Below are 23,603 nucleotides of genomic sequence, written 5' to 3'. Positions count from 1 at the left end.
ATCAATGGAAGCTCTCTTAAAAGAAGGAATTCTGATTTACATAAAGACAAACAATTTAGAGGACCCAAATCAGCATGGTTTTACTTCAGGGAGATCATGTCATACTAATTTGACTTCTTTGATTATGTAACGAAAGTATTAGACCAGGATGGAGCAGTTGATGTAGCATATCTAGATTTCAGCAAAGCATTTGTAGACTCAAAAAAGTGAACAGGGTAGAATGCTGGCTTAAAGATAGAAAACAGAGTTTCTTTTTTATGACACGATGAGTCCATGGATCATCTTAATTACTAATGGGATATTCACCTCCTGGTCAGCAGGAGGAGGCAAAGAGCACCACAACAGAGCTGTTAAATAGCTCCTCCCTTCCCTCCCACCCCAGTCATTCTCTTTGCCTACGTTAGTGATGGGAAGAGGTAAAGTGAGGTGTTAGTGTAGATTCTTCAATCAAGAGTTTATTATTTTTAAAGTAGTGCCAAAGTGTTCTTCTTTGTTCTAGGGTGTAGCCGTAGTCCTCCATATCATTCTCTTCAGTAGGGCTTTGGTGGCTTTAGAGCACTTGTGGGACATAATTCTCACATTACTCAGAACTTTCGTTTTAAATTACAGGTCCATGTGAGGGAGAGGACCTCGCAAACCTGGGAACTGCCTTACTGTCCGGCAGAAGATGAGGTAAGTGCTAACTTTATTCTGGGGGTTGAAAAGGCTCGGAAGAAAGGTTGGACACTTAATCTTTATTATACCTTGTTGGATTTGACCTCCTTTATCAGAGGGTTACAGATAGATTCCCCCAGAGGCTTAGGGGACGCTTTGGGACAGTTTAAACGCAGACACAGGGGATGCATAGGACATGTTCTCTCATCTCCCGGCGGTTTCATGATAGCCGACCGGCAGATCCCCTATTGACAAAACTGATGAGCTATACAAAAGACGAGCTCAGGGTGAGGTGTTGAAGGGGACTGTGTTCTCATCTCCCGGCGGTTTAATAATAGCCGACCGGGAGAACACATATTGACATCAGTGTGAGGTGTTTGACATTTAGTCTCTTGGACTAGCAGCTGCCAAGCTGAAGCTGATCAGTCCGTTATTGCGCTCCCGATAGTTCCACTTTGTAAAAATAAAAAGATCAATGGCGACCGGGAGTTTATTATGCTTACGCCCACAATGGGCGGAGTTGTGTGTGGCGCCAATTTAGTTGCGCACCACTTTGTCGTTTTTTTCCGAGTATCGGAAGGGATAGAGGAGAGTGTTTACTCTTAAATAGAGAAAGTAACGGACTGGACAGGGTTTCAAAAGGTCTTAGTCCGAAATATTTACTGTGCAAAGGGCTGGCAGGCACTACAGCTAGGTAGCTGAGGTGTAGAGGGGGTTTTCAGTACTGTGTTTTTATTAACCATGTTTGCACGCTTAATTTAGAAATTACTTGTTAAAAATTTAAAGCGACAGTAACATAACTAAAGAAGTTTCTCTTTAAAAGTTAAAGAGACAGTAGCGTTCTTTTTTTTTTTTTTCTGGGTTGGTTTTTCTTGGATTATTCACCCATGTGTGGCAGAGTGTTCCAAGAAACCCTACAAAGTATCTCCTTATGTTTTGATATGAATGGAGAGATCCTTACTATAAGAATAAAAACTTTTTTTTTTCCAAAAGTGCAAAATATTTTATAACCCACACATGCAGTGCCCTGCACCTCTTCACTAACTCCACCTGGGGTTAATTGACAAAACATTGCTTCCTAAGATCATTAAAGCAATGTCTGATGTATTTACTCAGTGAATAGTGCTTATACAGTAGTAGCTTTTCCTAATGATCCTCCTTGAAGCACGGAGTGGGGGATACTTTGGTAGTAGATAAGGGGGAAATCTCAGACTCTGTCTGTGTAATTTCTTTTGTTGATACTGAAGAGTTTCCTTTTAGCTTAGGCTTCAACACCTCCGTTTGTTAATAGAAGGTTTCTGATACCCTGGATGACTCCGACATTATCGGCGTAGTCAATCCTAATAAGTCCAGTACACTTTACAAAGTCAGGGAGAAACTGGGTACCCCCTTTTCTCCAGATATAGCAGACTCTATCCAGGAGTCTTGTCAATAGTACCCAAGGAAGGGGTGTACGTCAGAGTTGACATCTACCTGCGGTTTGTATTGCTTTGTCACCAGTGTGGTAGCGTACCGTTTTGGTGCGTGGTCTAATTCTATCGGACAGACACTTCTCTCGAAGTAGTCCGGGATAGGATTAAGGCAATTAAGTTAGCCGACTTCTTTATCCCAGATGCTCCTCTTCAACGTTTAAGCTGGGAGCTAAGTTTTCAGGTTTTTGCGATATGGCCCGCAGAGTGTCAGGAAAGATGGGGTCTGCGGATACCTCATCTGAGTATAAACTTTTGGGTGATTCCCTACAAGGGAAGACCTTGTTTGGACCTATTTTAGCAGAAATTCTCTCTAATATTCGAGAGGAAAAGGGACATTCATTCCCTCGGGAATAGGGGAATGTAATTCAAATATCCTGCTAGAACAAAAGACAACAGGCTAGGCCTGCCCCCGATCCGGAAAGACTCTCTGTATCCTTAGGATACAATCTGGAGTCAGGACTTTTCTTCCAGGGGCAGATCTTTGCTTTAAAGATTATCTGCAGAAGAAGAGAGGCATTTTTCCACTGCATAGGAGACCTCTCTGACGTGGGAGCGATAGTCCCTATTTGGATTCAGGAACAGAATCTGGAATTTATTCCAACTTGTTCGGGGTTCCCAAATGGAGGGAACCCTCAGTCCTGTTTGTAGAGCTCAAGAGTCTAAATAAATTCATAAAATTAACGTCCTTCAAGTTGGAAGCTATTCGTTTCACTCTCCCTTGTTTCAAGAGGGTCAATCTATGACACTGAGAAATAAAGGACGTGTATTTGCATGTTCCCATTCTTAGGGATTAACACAAGTTTCTAAGGTTTGCCTTTCTAGACAAACTTTTCCAATCCATGACTCTTCCTGTCGGTCTTACTACAGCTCCCAGACTTTCTCAGAGGTTTTGGGACCGCTGTTGGAGGTGCTTCGATTAAGGGACATTGCAGTGTCACCCTATTTGACCGACACATTAGTCCAGGCACCATCCTTACAACGAGCAAGATCCCACACGGAAATGTTGTTATCCCTCCTGAGATCTCACGGATAGAAGGTAAATTTGGAAAAGAGTTCCTTAGTTCCAAATACAGGGGTAACTTTCTTGGGAACAATAATAGATTCCCTATCTATGATGATTTTTCTGACAGAAGTCAGGACATTAAAGATTTTCAATACTTGTCTACCTCTTCAGTCCACTCCTCGACCATCAGTGGCTCAGTGCATGGAGGTAGTCGGGCTGATGGTGTCGGTCCTCCCGTTTGCTCGGTTCCACCTCAGAGCTCTATAGTTAAACATGCTCAGACAATGGAACGGAGATTATGCGGGCTCGTCTCCCCAAATACTACTGGAGCAGAAGTCAAGGCATTCTCTTCAGTGGTTGTCTCTGGATCATCTCTCCCTGGGAACCTGCTGTCGCAGACTATCTTGGGTGATTGTGACAACAAATGCCATCCTTCTAGGATGGGGAGCAGTCTGGGGCTTTCTAAAGGCTCAGGGAGTTTGGATTCAGAGTCTGTTCTACTACTAAACATTCTGGAGTTGAGAGCGATCTTCAATGCTTTTCTGGCCTGACCCTAGTTGGCCTCGGTCCAGTTTATCAGGTTCCAGTCGGACAACATAACTTTAGTGGTTTGCATCATTCATCAGGAAGGAACAAGACGTTCCTTAGCGATGACAGAGGAACCAAAATAATTAAATGGGCGGAGGTCCATTCTTGCTGTCTGTCGGCGATCCACATCCCAGGGGTGGACTTCTGGGAAGCGGATTTCCTGAATAAGGCAGACCTTTCATCAGGGGAGTGGGAACTCCATCCGGAAGTGTTTTCCAGCCTTATTCTCAAATGGAGTCAGCCGGAATTAGATCTCATGGCATCTCGGCAGAATACCAAGCTCCCGAGGTACAGGCCGAGGTCCGGGGACTTTCAGGCGGTACTGATAGATGCCCTGGCGGTAACTTGGACCTTCAGTCTAGCATACCTATTTCCTCCGTTGGCTCTTCTTCCTCGGGTCATTGCTCGAGTTCCGTAGGAAAGGGCCTTGGTGATCCTCATTGCACCGACTTGGCCTCGCAGGATTTGGTATGCAGATCTGGTGGACATGTAGTCTCTGCCACCTTGGAGACTTCCGTAAAGGAAGGACCTTCTAATTTGAGGGCCTTTTCCTCACCCATATCCGGTTTCTCTGAAACTGGCTACTTGGAGAATGAACGCTTAATTTTGTCTAAAGCGGGGTTTTTCTGACTTTTTTATAGAAGGATTTACCATAAGATATGGTGTATATATCTCTATTGGTGCAAATTTTAAGGCTACTCCTGGAGTAGACTTCGGATTCATGGAAATCTGTCCTTTCTCCAAGAAGCTTTGGAGAATGGTTTCTCGGCAAGTTCCCTAAAGAGTCAAATATCTGTCTATTTTGTTCCGTAACCGCCTGGCGGATGTCCCAGACGTACAATCATTTTGTCAGGTCTGGTCAGGATCAGGTCTGTGTTCCAACCAGTTACTCCTCCATGGAGTCTGAATTTAGTTCTCAAAGTTTTTCAAAGGGCTCCGTCTAAGCCTATGCATTCCTTAGATATTAAGTTATCTTGGAAAGTTGTATTTCTTGTTGCTATTCTTCTGCTTGTAGAGTGTCAGAGCTCTCGGCATTGCAGTAGGAGTCTCCTTACCTTATTTTCCATTCAGATAAGGTAGTTTTCCGTACTAAATTAGGATTTCTTCCTAAGGTTGTTTCTGATCGGAACATTAATCAGGGGATTGTTGTTCCTTCCTTGTGTCCTAATCCTTTTTCTTAGAAAGAACGTCTTCTGCACAATTTGGACGTGGTCCGTGCTTTACACTTTTTACCTGCTGGCGACTAAGGATTTCGCCAGTCTTCTGCTTTATTTGTGTTTTTCTCAGGAGAAAGTAAGGGCCAGAAAGCTACTTCTCTTTCTTTCTGGCTGAAGAGTATTATACGTTTTGCTTTTGAGATTGCTGGACTACAGCATCCAGAGAGAGTTATGGCTCATTCCACGAGGGCCGTTGCTTCCTCGTGGTCGTTCAAGAATGAAGCTTCTGTGGAACAGATTTGCAAGGCTGCAACTTGGTTCGCTCTTTACACTTTTTCAAAGTCCTATAAATTTTGCATTTTATCTCGGCTGAGGCCGCTTTTGGGAGTAGGGTTCTTCAAGCAGTGGTGCCTTCAGTTTAGGTTTCCTGCCTTGTCCCTCCCGTATCATCCGTGTACTCTAGCTTGGGTATTGAATCCCATTAGTAATTAAGATGATCCGTGGACTCATCGTGTCATAAAAAAGAAAAGAAAATTTATGCTTACCTGATAAATGTATTTCTTTTTTGACACGATGAGTTCACTGCCCGCCCTGTTCTTGTAAGACAGGTTGTTGGTCCTTGTAAACTTCAGACACCTCTGCACCTTGACTTTTCCTTTCTTTCCTTAACTTCGGTCGAATGGGAGGGAAGGGAGGAGCTATTTAAAAGCTCTGCTGTGATGCTCTTTGCCGCCTCCTGGTGACCAGGAGGTGAATATCCCATTAGTAATTAAGATGATCCGTGGACTCATCGTGTCAAAAAAGAAATAAATTTATCAGATAAGCATAAATTTTCTTATCTTAGTAAATTGAGTACATTCAGCAGAGGGGGCAGTTACTAGTGGTGTTCCTCAGGGATCAGTTCTGGGGCCTGTTTTGTCAGAGATATCCACAAAGGGTTACAGTCAAAGTATGTCTGTTTGCAGATGATTTGTAATAGAGTAGATGTTCCAGGGAGGGGTTGAACAAATGAGAAGCGATATACAAAAATTGGAGGATTGAAAAAATGACTGATATCTAAAGTTTAACACTGCAAAGTACAAAATTATGCATTTAGGGAAGAAAAATCCAAATGTTAATTACAGACTCAATTACACTTTTACTGACTGTTAAAAATAAGGAACTGGATTTAGGAATTATTATTTAAAATGTAGTAATGCAGCGAGTAAGGCCAGGAGAATGCTTGTATGTATTGGTAGAGGTATTTGCAGCAGAAATAGTAAGGTTCTTATGCCACTTTACAGACCATTAGTTAGGCCTCATATTGAGAATTGTGTGCAGTTCTGGAGGCCTTTCCCCAGAAGGATATAAACAAACTGGAATCTGTGCAAATTAACGCTACCAAAATGGTACAAATGGGTCTAAAAAATAACTTGCCAGGAGAGGCTCAATTACCTAAATATTTATAGCTTAGAGGAGAGAGGGGAAAGAAGTGATATTATAGTAACTTTCAAGTATATTAAAGGGCTTAGTAAAGCTGAGGCTGTGAGTATTCTTCAGAAAGAAAAATTCAAGAACAAGGGGTCATGATCTGAAGCTGAAGGGTAGTAGATTCTGGAGTTATTTGTGGAAGCCCTTCACTTTACAAAAAGGGTGAGAGATTCATGGAATAAACTTCCACAAGATGTTGTAATGCTAAACACTGTCGGGGGACTTCAAGAATGACTGGGATAAGTATAAGAATATCATACAAACTAGATAAGTTTATACTTTTAGACAATATTGGACAGACTTGTTGGGCATATGGTTCTTATCTGTCGTCAAAATCTATGTTTCCATGTTACTGATTTGTTTGGCTTTGTTTGCACACCACTTTATTCTCTTTCCTTTATATTCAGATCTATTCAGTTGCAGCTGAATATTGGAGTAGATCAGATAAGGGTAGTACACAGAGATGGGCGAGTTATTACGTTGTCTCACCAAGAGCAGGAATTGCAGGACTTCCTTCTCTCTCAGGTATGCATATTAAAGATTTAGTAACCAAACAATGTTATTCAAATGTGTCCTTAAAGGGAAATGAAACCCAAATTTCTCCAACATTGGTGTGTCCGGTCCACGGCGTCATCCATAACTTGTGGGAATATTCTCTTCCCCAACAGGAAATGGCAAAGAGCACAGCAAAAGCTGTCCATATAGTCCCTCCTAGGCTCTGCCCACCCCAGTCATTCTCTTTGCCGTTGCACAGGCAACATCTCCACGGAGATGGTGAAGAGTATGTGGTGATTAGTTGTAGTTTTTTATTCTACTATCAAGAGTTTGTTATTTTAAAATAGTGCTGGTATGTACTATTTACTCTGAAACAGAAAAAGATGAAGAGTTCTGTTTGTGAGAGGAATATGATTTTAGCAGCAGTAACTAAAATCGTTTGCTGTTTCCACATAGGACTGTTGAGATGAAATAACTTCAGTTGGGGGAAACAGTTAGCAGACTTTTCTGCTTAAGGTATGACTAGCCATTTTTCTAACAAGACTGTGTAATGCTGGAAGGCTGTCATTTCCCCTCATGGGGACCGGTAAGCCATTTTCTTAGTCTAAAACAAACAGAATAAAGGGCTTAATGTGGGCTATAAAACTGGTAGACATTTTTATGGGCAAGATCGATTGCTTTATTTGGGCTTTTTATAAAGATTGATGTTGATATTCACACTTATAAAATTTGGGGAACGTTTTTTTAACGTCAGGCACTGGTTTAGACACCTTTTCAGTCAGGAAGGGCCTTCCCTGTAGTAGGCTGAGCCTCATTTTCGCGCCATTACTGCACAGTTTCTTTTGAGAGCAGGACATGCAGCTGCATGTGTGTGGGTCTGAAAGTATTTGAAAAGGTTCCTAGAAGGCTTCATTTGGTATCGTATACCCCCTGGGTTTGGTAAAGTCGCAGCAAAGGCTGTAGCTGGGACTGTAGAGGGGTTAAAACATTTTAAGGGTTAAAGGTCTCAAATTTGGGGTGCAATGCTTTGAATGCTTTAAGACACTGTGGTGAAAATTTGGTTAAATTTGAACAATTCCTTCATAGTTTTTCACATATTCAGTAATAAAGTGTGCACTGTTTAAAATTTAAAGAGACAGTAACGGTTTTGTTTAAAAACGGTTTTTGTACTTTATTGACAAGTTTAAGCCTGTTTAACATGTCTGTGCCTTCAGATAAGCTATGTTCTGTATGTATGGAAGCCAATGTGTCTCCCCCTTCAAAATTGTGTGATAATTGTGCCATAGCGTCCAAACAAAGTAAGGACAGTACTGCCACAGATAGTAAAGTTGCCCAAGATGATTCATCAGATGAAGGGAGTAGACATAGTTCTACATCATCTCCTTCTGTGTCTACGCCAGTTTTGCCCACGCTGGAGGCCCCTAGTACTTCTAGCGCGCCAATGCTTATTACTATGCAACAATTGACGGCAGTAATGGATAACTCCATAGCAACAGGGTTCACGCACTTAAGTTAGCTAATTCCTTTATTTTAGATGCTGCTTTGCAGTTAGCTAGATTAGCGGTGAAAAATTCTGGGTTTGCAATTGTGGCGTGCAGAGCGCTCTGGCTAAAGTCTTGGTCAGCGGATGTATCTTCCAAGACAAAATTACTTAATATATCTTTCAAGGGTAAAACTCTTTTTGGGCCAGAATTGAAAGAGATTATCTCAGACATCACTGGGGGTAAGGGCCACGCCCTCCCACAAGATAGGCCTTTCAAAGCCAAGAATAAGTCTAATTTTCGTTCCTTTCGCAATTTCAGGAACGGACCGGCCTCCAACTCTGCAGCCTCTAGACAAGAGGGTAATGCTTCGCAAACCAAACCAGCTTGGAAACCGATGCAAGGCTGGAACAAGGGTAAGCAGGCCAAGAAACCTGCTGCTGCTAACAAGACAGCATGAAGGAGTAGCCCCCGATCCGGGACCGGATCTAGTAGGGGGCAGACTCTCTCTCTTCGCTCAGACTTGGGCAAGAGATGTTCAGGATCCCTGGGCACTAGAAATATTTTCTCAGGGTTATCTTCTGGACATGTCTCACTTATCCTCAAACCAAATAAAGAGACAGGCATTCTTACATTGTGTAGAAGACCTGTTAAAAATGGGATTGATACACCCAGTTCCAACCGTGGAACAAGGAATGGGCTTTTACTCAAATCTGTTTGTGGTTCCCAAAAAAGAGGGAACTTTCAGACCAATTCTGGATTTAAAGTTCCTAAACAAATTTCTCAGAGTGCCATCGTTCAAAATGGAAACCATTCGAACGATTTTACCTACAATCCAGGAGGGTCAATTTATGACTACCGTGGATCTAAAGGATGCGTATCTACATTTCTTTCATGTAATTAACAAGAGTCCATGAGCTAGTGACGTATGGGATATACATTCCTACCAGGAGGGGCAAAGTTTCCCAAACCTTAAAATGCCTATAAATACACCCCTCACCACACCCACAAATCAGTTTTTACAAACTTTGCCTCCAAGGGAGGTGGTGAAGTAAGTTTGTGCTAGATTCTACGTTGATATGCGCTCCGCAGCAAGTTGGAGCCCGGTTTTCCTCTCAGCGTGCAGTGAATGTCAGAGGGATGTGAAGAGAGTATTGCCTATTGAATGCAGTGATCTCCTTCTACGGGGTCTATTTCATAAGGTTCTCTGTTATCGGTCGTAGAGATTCATCTCTTACCTCCCTTTTCAGATCGACGATATACTCTTATATTTACCATTTCCTCTACTGATTCTCGTTTCAGTACTGGTTTGGCTTTCTACAAACATGTAGATGAGTGTCCTGGGGTAAGTAAGTCTTATTTTCTGTGACACTCTAAGCTATGGTTGGGCACTTTATTTATAAAGTTCTAAATATATGTATTCAAACATTTATTTGCCTTGACTCAGAATGTTCAACTTTCCTTATTTCCAGACAGTCAGTTTCATATTTGGGATTATGCATTGAATTATCATATTTTTTCTTACCTCAAAAATTTGACTTTTTTCCCTGTGGGCTGTTAGGCTCGCGGGGGCTGAAAATGCTTCATTTTATTGCGTCATTCTTGGCGCGGACTTTTTTGGCGCAAAAATTATTTTCCGTTTCCGGCGTCATACGTGTCGCCGGAAGTTGCGTCATTTTTTGACGTTATTTTGCGTCAAAGATGTCGGCGTTCCGGATGTGGCGTCATTTTTGGCGCCAAAAGCATTTAGGCGCCAAATAATGTGGGCGTCTTTTTTGGCGCTAAAAAATATGGGCGTCATTTTTGTCTCCACATTATTTAAGTCTCATTATTTATTGCTTCTGGTTGCTAGAAGCTTGTTCACTGGCATTTTTTTCCCATTCCTGAAACTGTCATTTAAGGAATTTGATCAATTTTGCTTTATATGTTGTTTTTTTCTTTTACATATTGCAAGATGTTCCACGTTGCAACTGAGTCAGAAGTTACTACAGGAAAATCACTGCACAGTGCTGGAGCTACCAAGCTAAGTCTGCTATAAACTTTTGGTATCTGTTTCTCCAGCTGTTATTTGTATTGCATGTCATGTCAAACTTATTAATGCAGATAAAATTTCCTTTAGTACTGTTACATTACCTGTTGCTGTCCGTCAACATCTAATTTTCAGAGTGTTCCTGATAACATAAGAGATTTTATTTTTTAAATCCATTAAGAAGGCTATGTCTGTTATTTCTCCTTCTAGTATACATAAAAGTCTTTTAAAACTTCTCTTTTTTTCAGATGAATTTTTAAATGAACATCATCATTCTGATACTGATAATGGTTCTTCTGGTTCAGAGGTTTCTGTCTCAGAGGTTGATGCTGATAAATCTTTGTATTTGTTCAAGATGGAATTTATTCGTTCTTTACTTAAAGAAGTGTTATTTGCATTAGAAATAGAGGATTCTGGTCCTCTTGATACTAAATGTAAACGTTTAAATAAGGTTTTTAAATCTCCTGTAGTTATTCCAGAAGTGTTTTATCTCCCTGATGCTATTTCTGAAGTAATTTCCAGGGAATGGAATAATTTGGGTAATTTATTTACTCTTTCTAGACGTTTAAGCAAATTATATCCTGTGCCATCTGACAGATTAGAGTTTGTTGGGACAAAAATCCCTAAGGTTATGGGGCTGTCTCTACTCCTGCTAATGTACTACTATTCCTATGGCAGATAGTACTTCATTTAAGGATCCTTTAGATAGGAAAATTGAATCCTTTCTAAGAAAAGCTTACTTATGTTCAGGTAATCTTCTTAGACCTGCTATATTTTTAGCGGATGTTGCTGCAGCTTCAACTTTTTTGGTTAGAAGCTTTAGCGCAACAAGTAACAGATCATAATTTTATAGCATTATTATTATTCTATAACATGCTAATAATTTTATTGGTGATACCATCTTTTGATATCATTAGAGTTGATGTCAGGTATATGTCTCTAGCTATTTTAGCTAGAAAAGCTTTATGGATTAAACTTGGAATGCTGACATGTCTTCTAAGTCAACTTTGCTTTCCCTTTCTTTCCAGGGTAAATAATCATTTCGTTCCTTTCCTCACAACAAGGAACAAAAGCCTGATCCTTCATCCTCAGGAGCGGTATCAGTTTGGAAACTATTTCCAGTTTGGAATATATCCAAGCCTTATAGAAACCTATAGCCAGCTCCTAAGTACCTATGAAGGTGCGGCCCTTATTCCAGCTCAGCTGGTATGGGGCAGATTACGTTTTCTTCAAAGAAATTTGGATCAATTCCGTTCTTAATCTCTGGTTTCAGAAACATTGTTTCAGAAAGGTACAGAATTGGCTTCAAGTTAAGGCCTCCTGCTAAGAGATTCTTTTCTTTCCCGTGTCCCAATTGACACAGCAAGGCTCAGCATTTCTGAAATGTGTTTCAGATCTAGAGTTGGCTGGAGTATTTATGCCAGTTCCAGTTCTGGAACAGGGGCTGGGGTTTTATTTTATCTCTTCATTGTACCAAAGAAGGTCAATTCCTTCAGACCAGTTCTGGATCTATCATTATTGAATCGTTATGTTAGGATACCAACATTCAAGATGGTTACTGTAGGACTATCCTGCCTTTTGTTTAGCAAGGGCATTATATGTCTACAATAGATTTACAGGATGTGTATCTGCATATTCCGATTCATCCAGATCACTTTTAGTGTCTGAGATTCTCTTTTTAGACAAGCATTACCAGTTTTGTGGCTCTACTATTTGGCCTAGCCTCAGTTCCAAGAATTTTTTTCAAAGGTTCTCGGTGCCCTTCTTTCTGTAATCAGAGAATAGGGTTTTGGTATTTCCTTATTTGGACGATATCTTGGTACTTGCTCAGTCTTCTCATTTTCGAAGAATCTCATACGAATCGACTTGTGTTGTTTCTTCAAGTTCATGGTTGGAGGATCAATTTACCAATCAGTTTATTGATTCCTCAGACAAAGGTAACCTTTTTAGGTTTCTAGATAAATTCAGTGTCTATGACTCTGTCCTTGTCAGACAAGAGAAGTTTAACATTGATATCAGCTTGTCAAAACCTTCAGTCACAATCATTCCCTTTGGTAGCCTTATGCATGGAAATGTTGGATCTTAGGACTGCCGCATCAGATGCGATCTCCTTTGCTCGTTTTCACATGCGACCTCTTCAGCTCTGTATGCTGAACCAATGGTGCAGGGATTACTCAAAGATATCTCAATTAATATCTTTAAACCGATTTTACGACACTCTCTGACATGGTGGACAGATCACCATTGTTTAGTTCAGGGGGCTTCTTTGTTCTTCCGACCTGGACTATAATCTCAACAGATACGAGTCTTACAGGTTGGGGAGCTGTGTGGGGGTATCTGACGGCACAAGGGGTTTGGGAATCTCAGGAGGTGAGATTTCCGATCAACATGGAACCCCGTGCAATTTTCAGAGCTCTTCAGTCTTGGCCTCTTCTGAAGAGAGAGTTGTTCATTGTTTTCAGATAAGACATTGTCACAACTGTGGCATACATCAATCATCAAGGAGGGACTCACAGTCCTCTGGCTATGAAAGAAGTATCTCGAATTTTGGTTTGGGCGGAATCCAGCTCCTGTCTAATCTCTGCGGTTTATATCCCAGGTATGGACAATTGGAAAGCGGATTATCTCAGTCGCCAAACGTTGCATCCGGGCGAATGGTCTCTTCACCCAGAGGTATTTCTTCAGATTGTTCAAATGTGGGAACTTCCAGAAATAGTTCTGATGGCTTCTCATCTAAACAAGAAACTTCCCAGGTATCTGTCCAGATCCCGGGATCCTCAGGCGGAGGCAGTGGATGCATTTTCACTTCCTTGGAAGTATCATCCTGCCTATATCTTTCCGCCTCTAGTTCTTCTTCCAAGAGTAATCTCCAAGATTCTGAAGGAATGCTCGTTTGTTCTGCTGGTAGCTCCGGCATGGCCTCACAGGTTTTGGTATGCGGATCTTGTCCGGATGGCCTCTTGCCAACCGTGGACTCTTCCGTTAAGACCAGACCTTTTGTCTCAAGGTCCTTTTTTCCATCAGGATCTGAAATCCTTAAATTTAAAGGTATGGAGATTGAACGCTTGATTCTTGGTCAAAGAGGTTTCTCTGACTCTGTGATTAATACTATGTTACAGGCTCGTACATCTGTATCCAGAGAGATATATTATAGAGTCTGGAAGACTTATATTTCTTGGTGTCTTTCTCATCATTTTTCTTGGCATTCTTTTAGAATACCGAGAATATTACAATTTCTTCAGGATGGTTTAGATAAGGGTTTGTCCGCAAGTTCCTTGAAAGGTCAAATCTCTGCTCTTTCTGTTCTTTTTCACAGAAAGATTGCTATTCTTCCTGATATTCATTGTTTTGTACAAGCTTTGGTTTGTATAAAGCCTGTCATTAAGTCAATTTCTCCTCCTTGGAGTTTGAATTTGGTTCTGGGGGCTCTTCAAGCTCCTTCATTTGAACATATGCATTCATTGGATATTAATTACTTTCTTGGAAAGTTTTGTTCCTTTTGGCCATCTCTTCTGCCAGAAGAGTTTCTGAATTATCTGCTCTTTCTTATGAGTCTCCTTTTCTGATTCTTCATCAGGATAAGGCGGTGTTGCGAGCTTCTTTTGAATTTTTACCTAAAGTTGTGAATTCCAACAACATTAGTAGAGAAATTGTGGTTCCTTCATTATGTCCTAATCCTAAGAATTCTAAGGAGAAATCGTTGCATTCTTTGGATGTTGTTAGAGCTTTGAAATATTATGTTGAAGCTACGAAATCTTTCTGTAAGACTTCTAGTCTATTTGTTATCTTTTCCGGTTCTAGGAAAGGCCAGAAAGCTTCTGCCATTTCTTTGGCATCTTGGTTGAAATCTTTAATTCATCTTGCCTATGTTGAGTCGGGTAAAATTCCGCCTCAGAGAATTACAGCTCATTCTACTAGGTCAGTATCTACTTCCTGGGCGTTTAGGAATGAAGCTTCGGTTGACCAGATCTGCAAAGCAGCAACTTGGTCCTCTTTGCATACTTTTACTAAGTTCTACCATTTTGATGTATTTTCTTCTTCTGAAGCAGTTTTTGGTAGAAAAGTTCTTCAGGCAGCGGTTTCAGTTTGAATCTTCTGCTTATGTTTTTTGTTAAACTTTATTTTGGGTGTGGATTATTTTCAGCAGGAATTGGCTGTCTTTATTTTATCCCTCCCTCTCTAGTGACTCTTGTGTGGAAAGATCCACATCTTGGGTAGTCATTATCCCATACATCACTAGCTCATGGACTCTTGTTAATTACATGAAAGAAAACATAATTTATGTAAGAACTTACCTGATAAATTCATTTCTTTCATATTAACAAGAGTCCATGAGGCCCACCCTTTTTTGGGGTGGTTATGATTTTTTTGTATAAAGCACAATTATTCCAATTCCTTATTTTATATGCTTCGCACTTTTTTTCTTATCACCCCACTTCTTGGCTATTCGTTAAACTGATTTGTGGGTGTGGTGAGGGGTGTATTTATAGGCATTTTAAGGTTTGGGAAACTTTGCCCCTCCTGGTAGGAATGTATATCCCATACGTCACTAGCTCATGGACTCTTGTTAATATGAAAGAAATGAATTTATCAGGTAAGTTCTTACATAAATTATGTTATTCCTATCCACAAAGATCATCATAAGTTCCTAAGGTTCGCCTTTCTGGACAAACATTACCAGTTTGTGGCTCTCCCATTCGGGCTAGCCACTGCTCCAAGGATTTTCACAAAGGTACTCGGGTCCCTTCTAGCGGTTCTAAGACCAAGGGGCATTGCAGTGGCACCTTACTTGGACGACATTCTGATACAAGCGTCGTCTCTTTCAAAGGCAAAGGCTCACACAGACATCGTTCTGGCCTTTCTCAGATCTCACGGATGGAAAGTGAACATAGAAAAAAGTTCCCTGTCTCCGTCGACAAGAGTTCCTTTCTTGGGGACAATAATAGATTCTTTAGAAATGAAGATTTTCCTGACAGATGTCAGAAAGTCGAAACTTCTAAACGCTTGTCAAGTTCTTCACTCTGTTCCACGACCTTCCATAGCTCAGTGCATGGAAGTAGTAGGGTTGATGGTTGCAGCAATGGACATAGTTCCTTTTGCGCGAATTCATCTAAGACCATTACAACTGTGCATGCTGAAACAGTGGAATGGGGACTATACAGACTTGTCTCCAGTGATTCAAGTAGATCAGAAGACCAGAGACTCACTCCGTTGGTGGCTAACCCAGGATCACCTGTCCCAGGGAATGAGCTTCCGCAGACCAGAGTGGGTCATCGTCACTACCGACGCCAGTCTAGTGGGCTGGGGCGCGGTCTGGGACTCCCTGAAAGCTCAGGGGCTATGGTCTCGGGAAAAGTCTCTTCTCCCGATAAACATTCTGGAACTGAGAGCGATATTCAATACTCTCAGGGCTTGGCCTCAACTAGCAAGGGCCAGATTCATAAGATTCCAATCAGACAACATGACGACTGTTGCTTACATCAACCATCAGGGGGGAACAAGGAGTTCCCTGGCAATGAGAGAAGTGACCAAAATCATAAAATGGGCGGAGGATCACTCCTGCCACCTATCTGCGATCCACATCCCAGGAGTGGAAAACTGGGAGGCGGATTATCTGAGTCGTCAGACATTCCATCCGGGGGAGTGGGAACTCCACCCGGAGATATTTGCCTAGTTGACTCAATTATGGGGCATTCCAGACATGGATCTGATGGCGTCTCGTCAGAACTTCAAGGTTCCTTGCTACGGGTCCAGATCCAGGGATCCCAAGGCGACTCTAGTGGATGCATTAGTAGCGCCTTGGACCTTCAACCTAGCTTATGTGTTTCCACCGTTTCCTCTCATTCCCAGGCTGGTAGCCAGGATCAAGCAGGAGAGGGCCTCGGTGATCTTGATAGCTCCTGCGTGGCCACGCAGGACTTGGTATGCAGACCTGGTGAATATGTCATCGGCTCCACCATGGAAGCTACCTTTGAGACAGGATCTTCTAGTACAAGGTCCATTCAAACATCCAAATCTAGTTTCCCTCCAGCTGACGGCTTGGAAATTGAACGCTTGATTTTATCTAAGCGTGGGTTTTCGGATTCTGTAATAGATACTCTGGTACAAGCCAGAAAACCTGTAACTAGAAAAATTTACCATAAAATATGGAAAAGATATATCTGTTGGTGTGAATCCAAGGGATTCTCATGGAGTAAGATCAAAATTTCTAGGATCCTTTCCTTTCTCCAAGAAGGTTTGGATAAGGGATTATCAGCGAGTTCTCTAAAGGGACGGATTTCTGCTTTATCTGTCTTGTTACACAAACGACTGGCAGCTGTGCCTGATGTTCAAGCTTTTGTTCAGGCTTTGGTCAGGATCAAGCCTGTTTACAGACCTTTGACTCCTCCCTGGAGTCTGAATTTAGTTCTTTCAGTTCTTCAAGGGGTTCCGTTTGAACCTCTACATTCCATAGATATCAAGATGTTATCTTGGAAAGTTCTGTTTTTGGTTGCTATTTCTTCTGCTAGAAGAGTTTCTGAGTTATCTGCTTTGCAGTGTAATCCGCCCTATCTGGTGTTCCATTCAGATAAGGTTGTTTTGCGTACTAAACCTGGTTTCCTTCCAAAGGTTGTTTCCAACAAGAATATTAACCAGGAAATAGTTGTGCCTTCTTTGTGTCCGAATCCAGTTTCAAAGAAGGAACGTTTGTTACACAATTTAGATGTAAATAAAAAGAGAGAGATGCACTCAGCTGAGACAGAACAAAAGCTGGAAAAACTTCCGTGCCTGTTCATTTTATTATAGTGTGTCACTCAGGGTGCATACTCTTTTAGCACACTATGCCCCTTCACAGAGAAAAAATATCCTGTAGCATATCAGTCTGATCCTGCCCAATGACAGTCCAGCGCCGAAATACCAGGCAATTCTTCTCTGAACAAGAGAAAACAACAACCCCAGACAATCGTTTCGGCCTTTTGTGGGCCTCGTCAGTGAGGTGCAGTCGCATCTCTCTAAGGGCATATGTGCAAGGAGTCCACGTCTGGTTTCCCCTTTTACTCTTAGGGAGACCCAAGAGCAATTTGCATAAATAAAAAGAGAGAGAGAGATGCACTCAGCTGAGACAGAACAAAAGCTGGAAAAACTTCCGTGCCTGTTCATTTTATTATAGTGTGTCACTCAGGGTGCATACTCTTTTAGCACACTAAAGTTCTATTTAGAAGCAACAAAGGATTTCAGACAAACGTCTTCTCTGTTTGTCGTTTATTCTGGCAAGAGGAGAGGTCAAAAAGCTACTGCTACCTCTCTTTCCTTTTGGCTGAAAAGCATCATCCGATTGGCTTACGAGACTGCCGGACGGCAGCCTCCTGAGCGCATCACAGCTCACTCTACTAGGGCCGTGGCTTCCACATGGGCCTTCAAGAATGAGGCTTCTGTTGATCAGATATATAAGGCAGCGACTTGGTCTTCCCTGCACACTTTTGGGAGAAAGGTTTTGCAAGCTGTGGTGCCTTCTGATTGGCTCCCTCCCTTCATCCGTGTCCTAAAGCTTTGGTATTGGTTCCCACAAGTTATGGATGACGCCGTGGACCGGACACACCAATGTTGGAGAAAACAGAATTTATGCTTACCTGATAAATTACTTTCTCCAACGGTGTGTCCGGTCCACGGCCCGCCCTGGTTTTTTAATCAGGTTTAATGAATTTCTTTCTTTAACTACAGTCACCACGGCACCTTATGGTTTCTCCTGTTTTTTTCTCCTGTCCGTCGGTCGAATGACTGGGGTGGGCGGAGCCTAGGAGGGACTATATGGACAGCTTTTGCTGTGCTCTTTGCCATTTCCTGTTGGGAAGAGAATATTCCCACAAGTTATGGATGACGCCGTGGACCGGACACACCGTTGGAGAAAGTAATTTATCAGGTAAGCATAAATTCTGTTTTTTTCTTTCATGATTCAGATAGAGAATACAATTTTAAACAACTTTCTAATTCACTTCTATTTAATTTGTTTCATTCTCTTGGTATCATTTGTTGAAGGATCAATCAAAATATATATGCAGCCACTAATCAACAGCTAGAACCTAGGTTCTCTGCTGCTCCTGAGCTTGCCTAGATAAACCTTTTAGCAAAAGGATAACAAGAGAATGAAGCAAATTAAATAATAGAAGTAAATTGAAAAGTTGTTTAAAATTGTATGTTCTATCTGAATCATAAAATAAAAAAATTGGGTTTCATGTCCCTTTAATTAGTGTACTTCATTCTTAGCAGTCACAGTCCTTGTTCACTAAAACATTCTGGCAAATCCGGTCAACTTAGTTTCTTCTTTCTATGATTACTGCCCTATTTAACTCATATTTTATTTTCCTCCTGACATCATCTACAAGGTAAAGTGGGTGCTATACGCAGGATGGTGGTTTATTTGCGTCCACTTCTGCAGTGCTTTATGCACATTTTATTATATATATATATATATATATATATATATATATATATATATATATATATATACTGAATAAATATCATATGCAGTTTAAGCCTCTTTCCAATTTACTTCTGTTATTAACTTGTGCTCAGTGTTTTATATGCACACTTCATGAGGCACCAGCTACTACCTACAGTGTATATGTATGAATCTGTGATTGGCTAATGGCTGTCACATGATACAGGGGCCGACAAATTGATATAAACATTGAAATTTGTAAGTGCTGCTGCATTTTCTATGCACTGTGTTGTAATGATGTTTGTTTCAGCACTATATAATGCATGCGTAGACGTGGTTGGCTTTTTAGTAAACACAAGCAGACAAATCTACGTTTTCAGTTACAATGGCAGAAGTAAAGGTGGAGGTAACCCAGGACCCAATCTGAGATCCTAGACATTGTTACATCTGGGATTGTTAGAGATGGGACCCCAAATGTTTATTTCAGATAGAGCAACCAATTTTAAACAACTTTCCAGTTTACTTCTGTTATCAAATTTGCTTCATTCTCTTGGTATCCTCTGTTGAGGGAGGAGCAATGCATTACTGGGAGCTAGCTGAACACATTGGGTGAGCCAATGACAAGAGGCATATATGTGTAGCTACCAATTGCCAGCTAGCTCTCAGTAGTGCATTGCTACTCAACAAATGGTACCAAGAGATTAGATAGTAGATGTAAATTAGAAAGTTTAAAGGGACAGTAAAGTCAAAATTAAACTTTAATGATTTGGATAGAGCATGCAATTAAAAACATCTTTCTAATTTACTTATGTTATCAATTTTGCTTTGTACTTTTTGAATCTTTTATTGAAGAGTAAAGCTAGTTAGGCTCATAAGATCTCACAAGTGTGCACGTGTCTTTAGTACTCTATGGCAGCTGTGTTTTGCAACATTGTATAACAAACCTACAAATAATGTTGCAAATCACTGCTGCCATAGAGTACTAAAGACACGTGCACACTTGTGAGATCTTATGAGCCTAACTAGCTTTACTCTTCAATAAAAGATACCAAGAGAATGAAGCAAATTTGATAACAGAAGTAAATTAGAAAGTTGCTTAAAAGCGCATGCTCTCCGAATCATGAAAGTTTGATTTTGACTTTACTGTCCCTTTAATTTAGACTTTTCTTTTCCTTTAATGTATTGCTATGCAGCCCTTCCAGACACCTAAAAGTTATGCCTGTCTCTAAAAAAGTCCATCCATAATTATGGTACAGTTTAATGCTCACTGACATGTTAAAGGGACAGTAAAGAAAAAAATAAACGTTTATGATTCAGACAGGGTATGTCATTTGAAACAACTTTCCAATTTACTTTTATTAAATTTGCTTTGTTCTATTGGTATCTTTTGTTTAAGGCTAAACCTAGGTAGGCTCATATGCTGATTTATAAGCCCTTGAAGACCACCTCTTACCTCAGTGCAGAGGTTTTCAGTTAGACACTGCTAGTTCATGTGTGTCATATAGATAACATTGTGCTCTCTCCCATGGAGTTATGCATGAGTCAGCACTGATTGTCTAAAATGCAAGTTTGTAAAAAGCACTGAGATAAGGGGACAGTCTGCAGAGGCTTAGATAGAAGGTAATCACAGAGGTAAAAAGTGTATTAATATAACATTGTTGGTTATGCAAAACTGGGGAATGGCTAATAAACCGGTTATCTATCTTTTTCAACAATAACAATTTTCAAGTAGACCCTTTATGGCTTTAAAAACATCAGTAATCTTATTTACATTTGTATTATCTGGTATTAAATGAAATCACTTCCTGCAAAGTAAACATCATTTAATTGCTTACACTATATATTCTGTGTTTATTCCAGATGTCACAGCACCAGGTTCTTGCTGTTCAGCAGTTGGCAAAAGTAATGGGCTGGCACGTACTGAGCTTTAGTAATCAAGTAGGACTTGGGCCAGTTGAAAGTATAGGGAATGGATCCTCAATAACTGTGGCATCTCCAAATGGCGATTATTCTGTTTCAGGTAGGATTTAAAGGTGTATTAGTGATTTATGTCTTGGTTATAAATTAGCTCTTTTTGCAAAGCTACCTCTTGCAAAAACGGATTGACTTTTCGTATAACTTTGCAAGTCCAGTTTTGACCATGGATATTCAATTGATCATATAGGGTTTCAAATGAGATACAAATATATAGCGTCGTGGAATATCCACATTGTTCTATATGAAAGGTACATTGTACTCCCACAATTTTCTTTTATCCATATGAAAAAGTAGTATTTTTGTAATACAGCAGTTTCAGTTGTGTACTTCCTGCTAATATCTATTGTGTGCACCTATCTACTAATGAGCATCAAAATAAAGTACATTTCAGCCAATGATCATCAGAAGGAAATAGCTGTGATCAATAAGTATGCAGCTAATGCTGCTGTATTGGTTTCATTTTAAATAAACAGCCTTTACTTTTTCATTTTTTCAGGCAAAATGTAGCTAATTAAAATAGATGGGGTATGTGTGTGTGTATATACTGTGTATATGTGTGTGTGTGTGTATATATATATATATATATATATATATATATATATATATATATATATATATATATATATATATATATAAAACAACAAAAAAGTGGTAAAGATATAAACCTCAGAGCGCGCCTTTCTGTCTTCCAGAATATATATATTTGTGTATATCTTTAAGAAATGTAATAAAATTAAATTATATTTGGAAGCGGCTATCTGATCAATATACCTAAATTGTGCAAACTTAAATTTGAACAGAAAAAAGGGACAGCACTTATTCCAACCGTATATCACAAAATGAGACTTGGATCGGATATTTACAGTTTCCAAAATTTAATACAAAAAAATGTCAATACAATTGACAAAATAAAATATGCTAAAAAAAATATTTGCACTAAAACAATGTGTGACAGGAACTTTGTCCTAAACATGTGACTGCAGGACAAACACAGACTGACAGCCGACTTATACACAGACTCAACTACGCATTTCATGGTCTCATCCAATCCAAGTCTCATTTTGTGATATGTGATTGGAATAAGTGCTGTCCCTTTCTTTTTCCACTGTCTGTTCTAAATGTGGAAATGTATGCTTGCACAAAATATATATATTTAGCTCTGGAAAAAATTAAGAGACCGTTCAATTTTTTTGTTAAATCAGCGTCTCTACATGTATGGCAGCCATTCAATTCTAGTGTTTGTGTCTGTTAAATTCCATTTTACTTAATGAGGTACTGAATAGGTGATCACCTGAACCAAATCTTATTTAATGAGCAAAATAACAAAAACCACTGCTGTGATCAACACTATCCTCTTGCAATAGGATCAGCTGGATGGCAAAAAAAAAAATGCTATTAGTAGTAATGGGAATCAAAAGTAACTGTTGACCATGCCAAAAGAGTTGAAAAGAAACGTCTTGAGTGAGGAAAAGAAGCGTTCAATTCTGGCTTTACTGGCAGAAGGTATGCAGTGAGTGTCAGGTTGCTTTCATCCTTTAAAATTTCAAAGACAACAGTTTATAAGAACAAGGTCAAGAAGCAGACATTGGGGACTGCAAAGCTACAGACTGAACGAGGGTGAAAACGACTCTCTTCTACCCAGAATGACCACAAACTTATTCTAATTTCACTCAACAACCAAAGAATGACATCAAGTTACCTTCACCACAGCTGCCATTTGTCATTTTTTTGAAATGCACAGTGAGGACGGTTCGAAACAGGCTCCTAGGGGCAGGGCTGAAGTCATGCAAAGCTATAAAAACATAATTTATGTAAGAACTTACCTGATAAATTCATTTCTTTCATATTAGCAAGAGTCCATGAGCTAGTGACGTATGGGATATACATTCCTACCAGGAGGGGCAAAGTTTCCCAAACCTCAAAATGCCTATAAATACACCCCTCACCACACCCACAATTCAGTTTAACGAATAGCCAAGAAGTGGGGTGATAAAAAAGTGCGAAAGCATATAAAATAAGGAATTGGAATAATTGTGCTTTATACAAAAATCATAACCACCACAAAAAAAGGGCGGGCCTCATGGACTCTTGCTAATATGAAAGAAATGAATTTATCAGGTAAGTTCTTACATAAATTATGTTTTCTTTCATGTAATTAGCAAGAGTCCATGAGCTAGTGACGTATGGGATAATGACTACCCAAGATGTGGATCTTTCCACACAAGAGTCACTAGAGAGGGAGGGATAAAATAAAGACAGCCAATTCCTGCTGAAAATAATCCACACCCAAAAATAAAGTTTAACGAAAAACATAAGCAGAAGATTCAAACTGAAACCGCTGCCTGAAGTACTTTTCTACCAAAAACTGCTTCAGAAGAAGAAAATACATCAAAATGGTAGAATTTAGTAAAAGTATGCAAAGAGGACCAAGTTGCTGCTTTGCAAATCTGGTCAACCGAAGCTTCATTCCTAAACGCCCAGGAAGTAGAAACTGACCTAGTAGAATGAGCTGTAATTCTTTGAGGCGGAGTTTTACCCGACTCAACATAGGCAAGATGAATTAAAGATTTCAACCAAGATGCCAAAGAAATGGCAGAAGCTTTCTGGCCTTTTCTAGAACCGGAAAAGATAACAAATAAACTAGAAGTCTTACGGAAAGATTTCGTAGCTTCAACATAATATTTCAAAGCTCTAACAACATCCAAAGAATGCAACGATTTCTCCTTAGAATTCTTAGGATTAGGACATAATGAAGGAACCACAATTTCTCTACTAATGTTGTTGGAATTCACAACTTTAGGTAAAAATTCAAAAGAAGTTCGCAACACCGCCTTATCCTGATGAAAAATCAGAAAAGG

General features: G+C 40.2%; 1 protein-coding gene across 1 annotated transcript in view; it reads left to right on the top strand.

Moving 5' to 3' along the window:
- The window catches only part of MED17 (mediator complex subunit 17), a 140,602-nt gene that overhangs the window by 104,100 nt on the left and 12,899 nt on the right, over positions 1 to 23,603 (top strand). Inside the window, exons 10-11 of the mRNA XM_053708620.1 lie at positions 6,752 to 6,869; positions 20,629 to 20,788. Of these exons, the coding sequence (XP_053564595.1) occupies positions 6,752 to 6,869; positions 20,629 to 20,788 (278 nt within the window). The remainder of the gene's footprint in view (positions 1 to 6,751; positions 6,870 to 20,628; positions 20,789 to 23,603) is intronic.

This window comes from Bombina bombina, chromosome 3 (assembly GCF_027579735.1).
Source record: "Bombina bombina isolate aBomBom1 chromosome 3, aBomBom1.pri, whole genome shotgun sequence".
Classification (NCBI taxonomy): Eukaryota; Metazoa; Chordata; class Amphibia; order Anura; family Bombinatoridae; genus Bombina; species Bombina bombina.
This window is presented reverse-complemented; position numbering and strand designations above follow the sequence as displayed.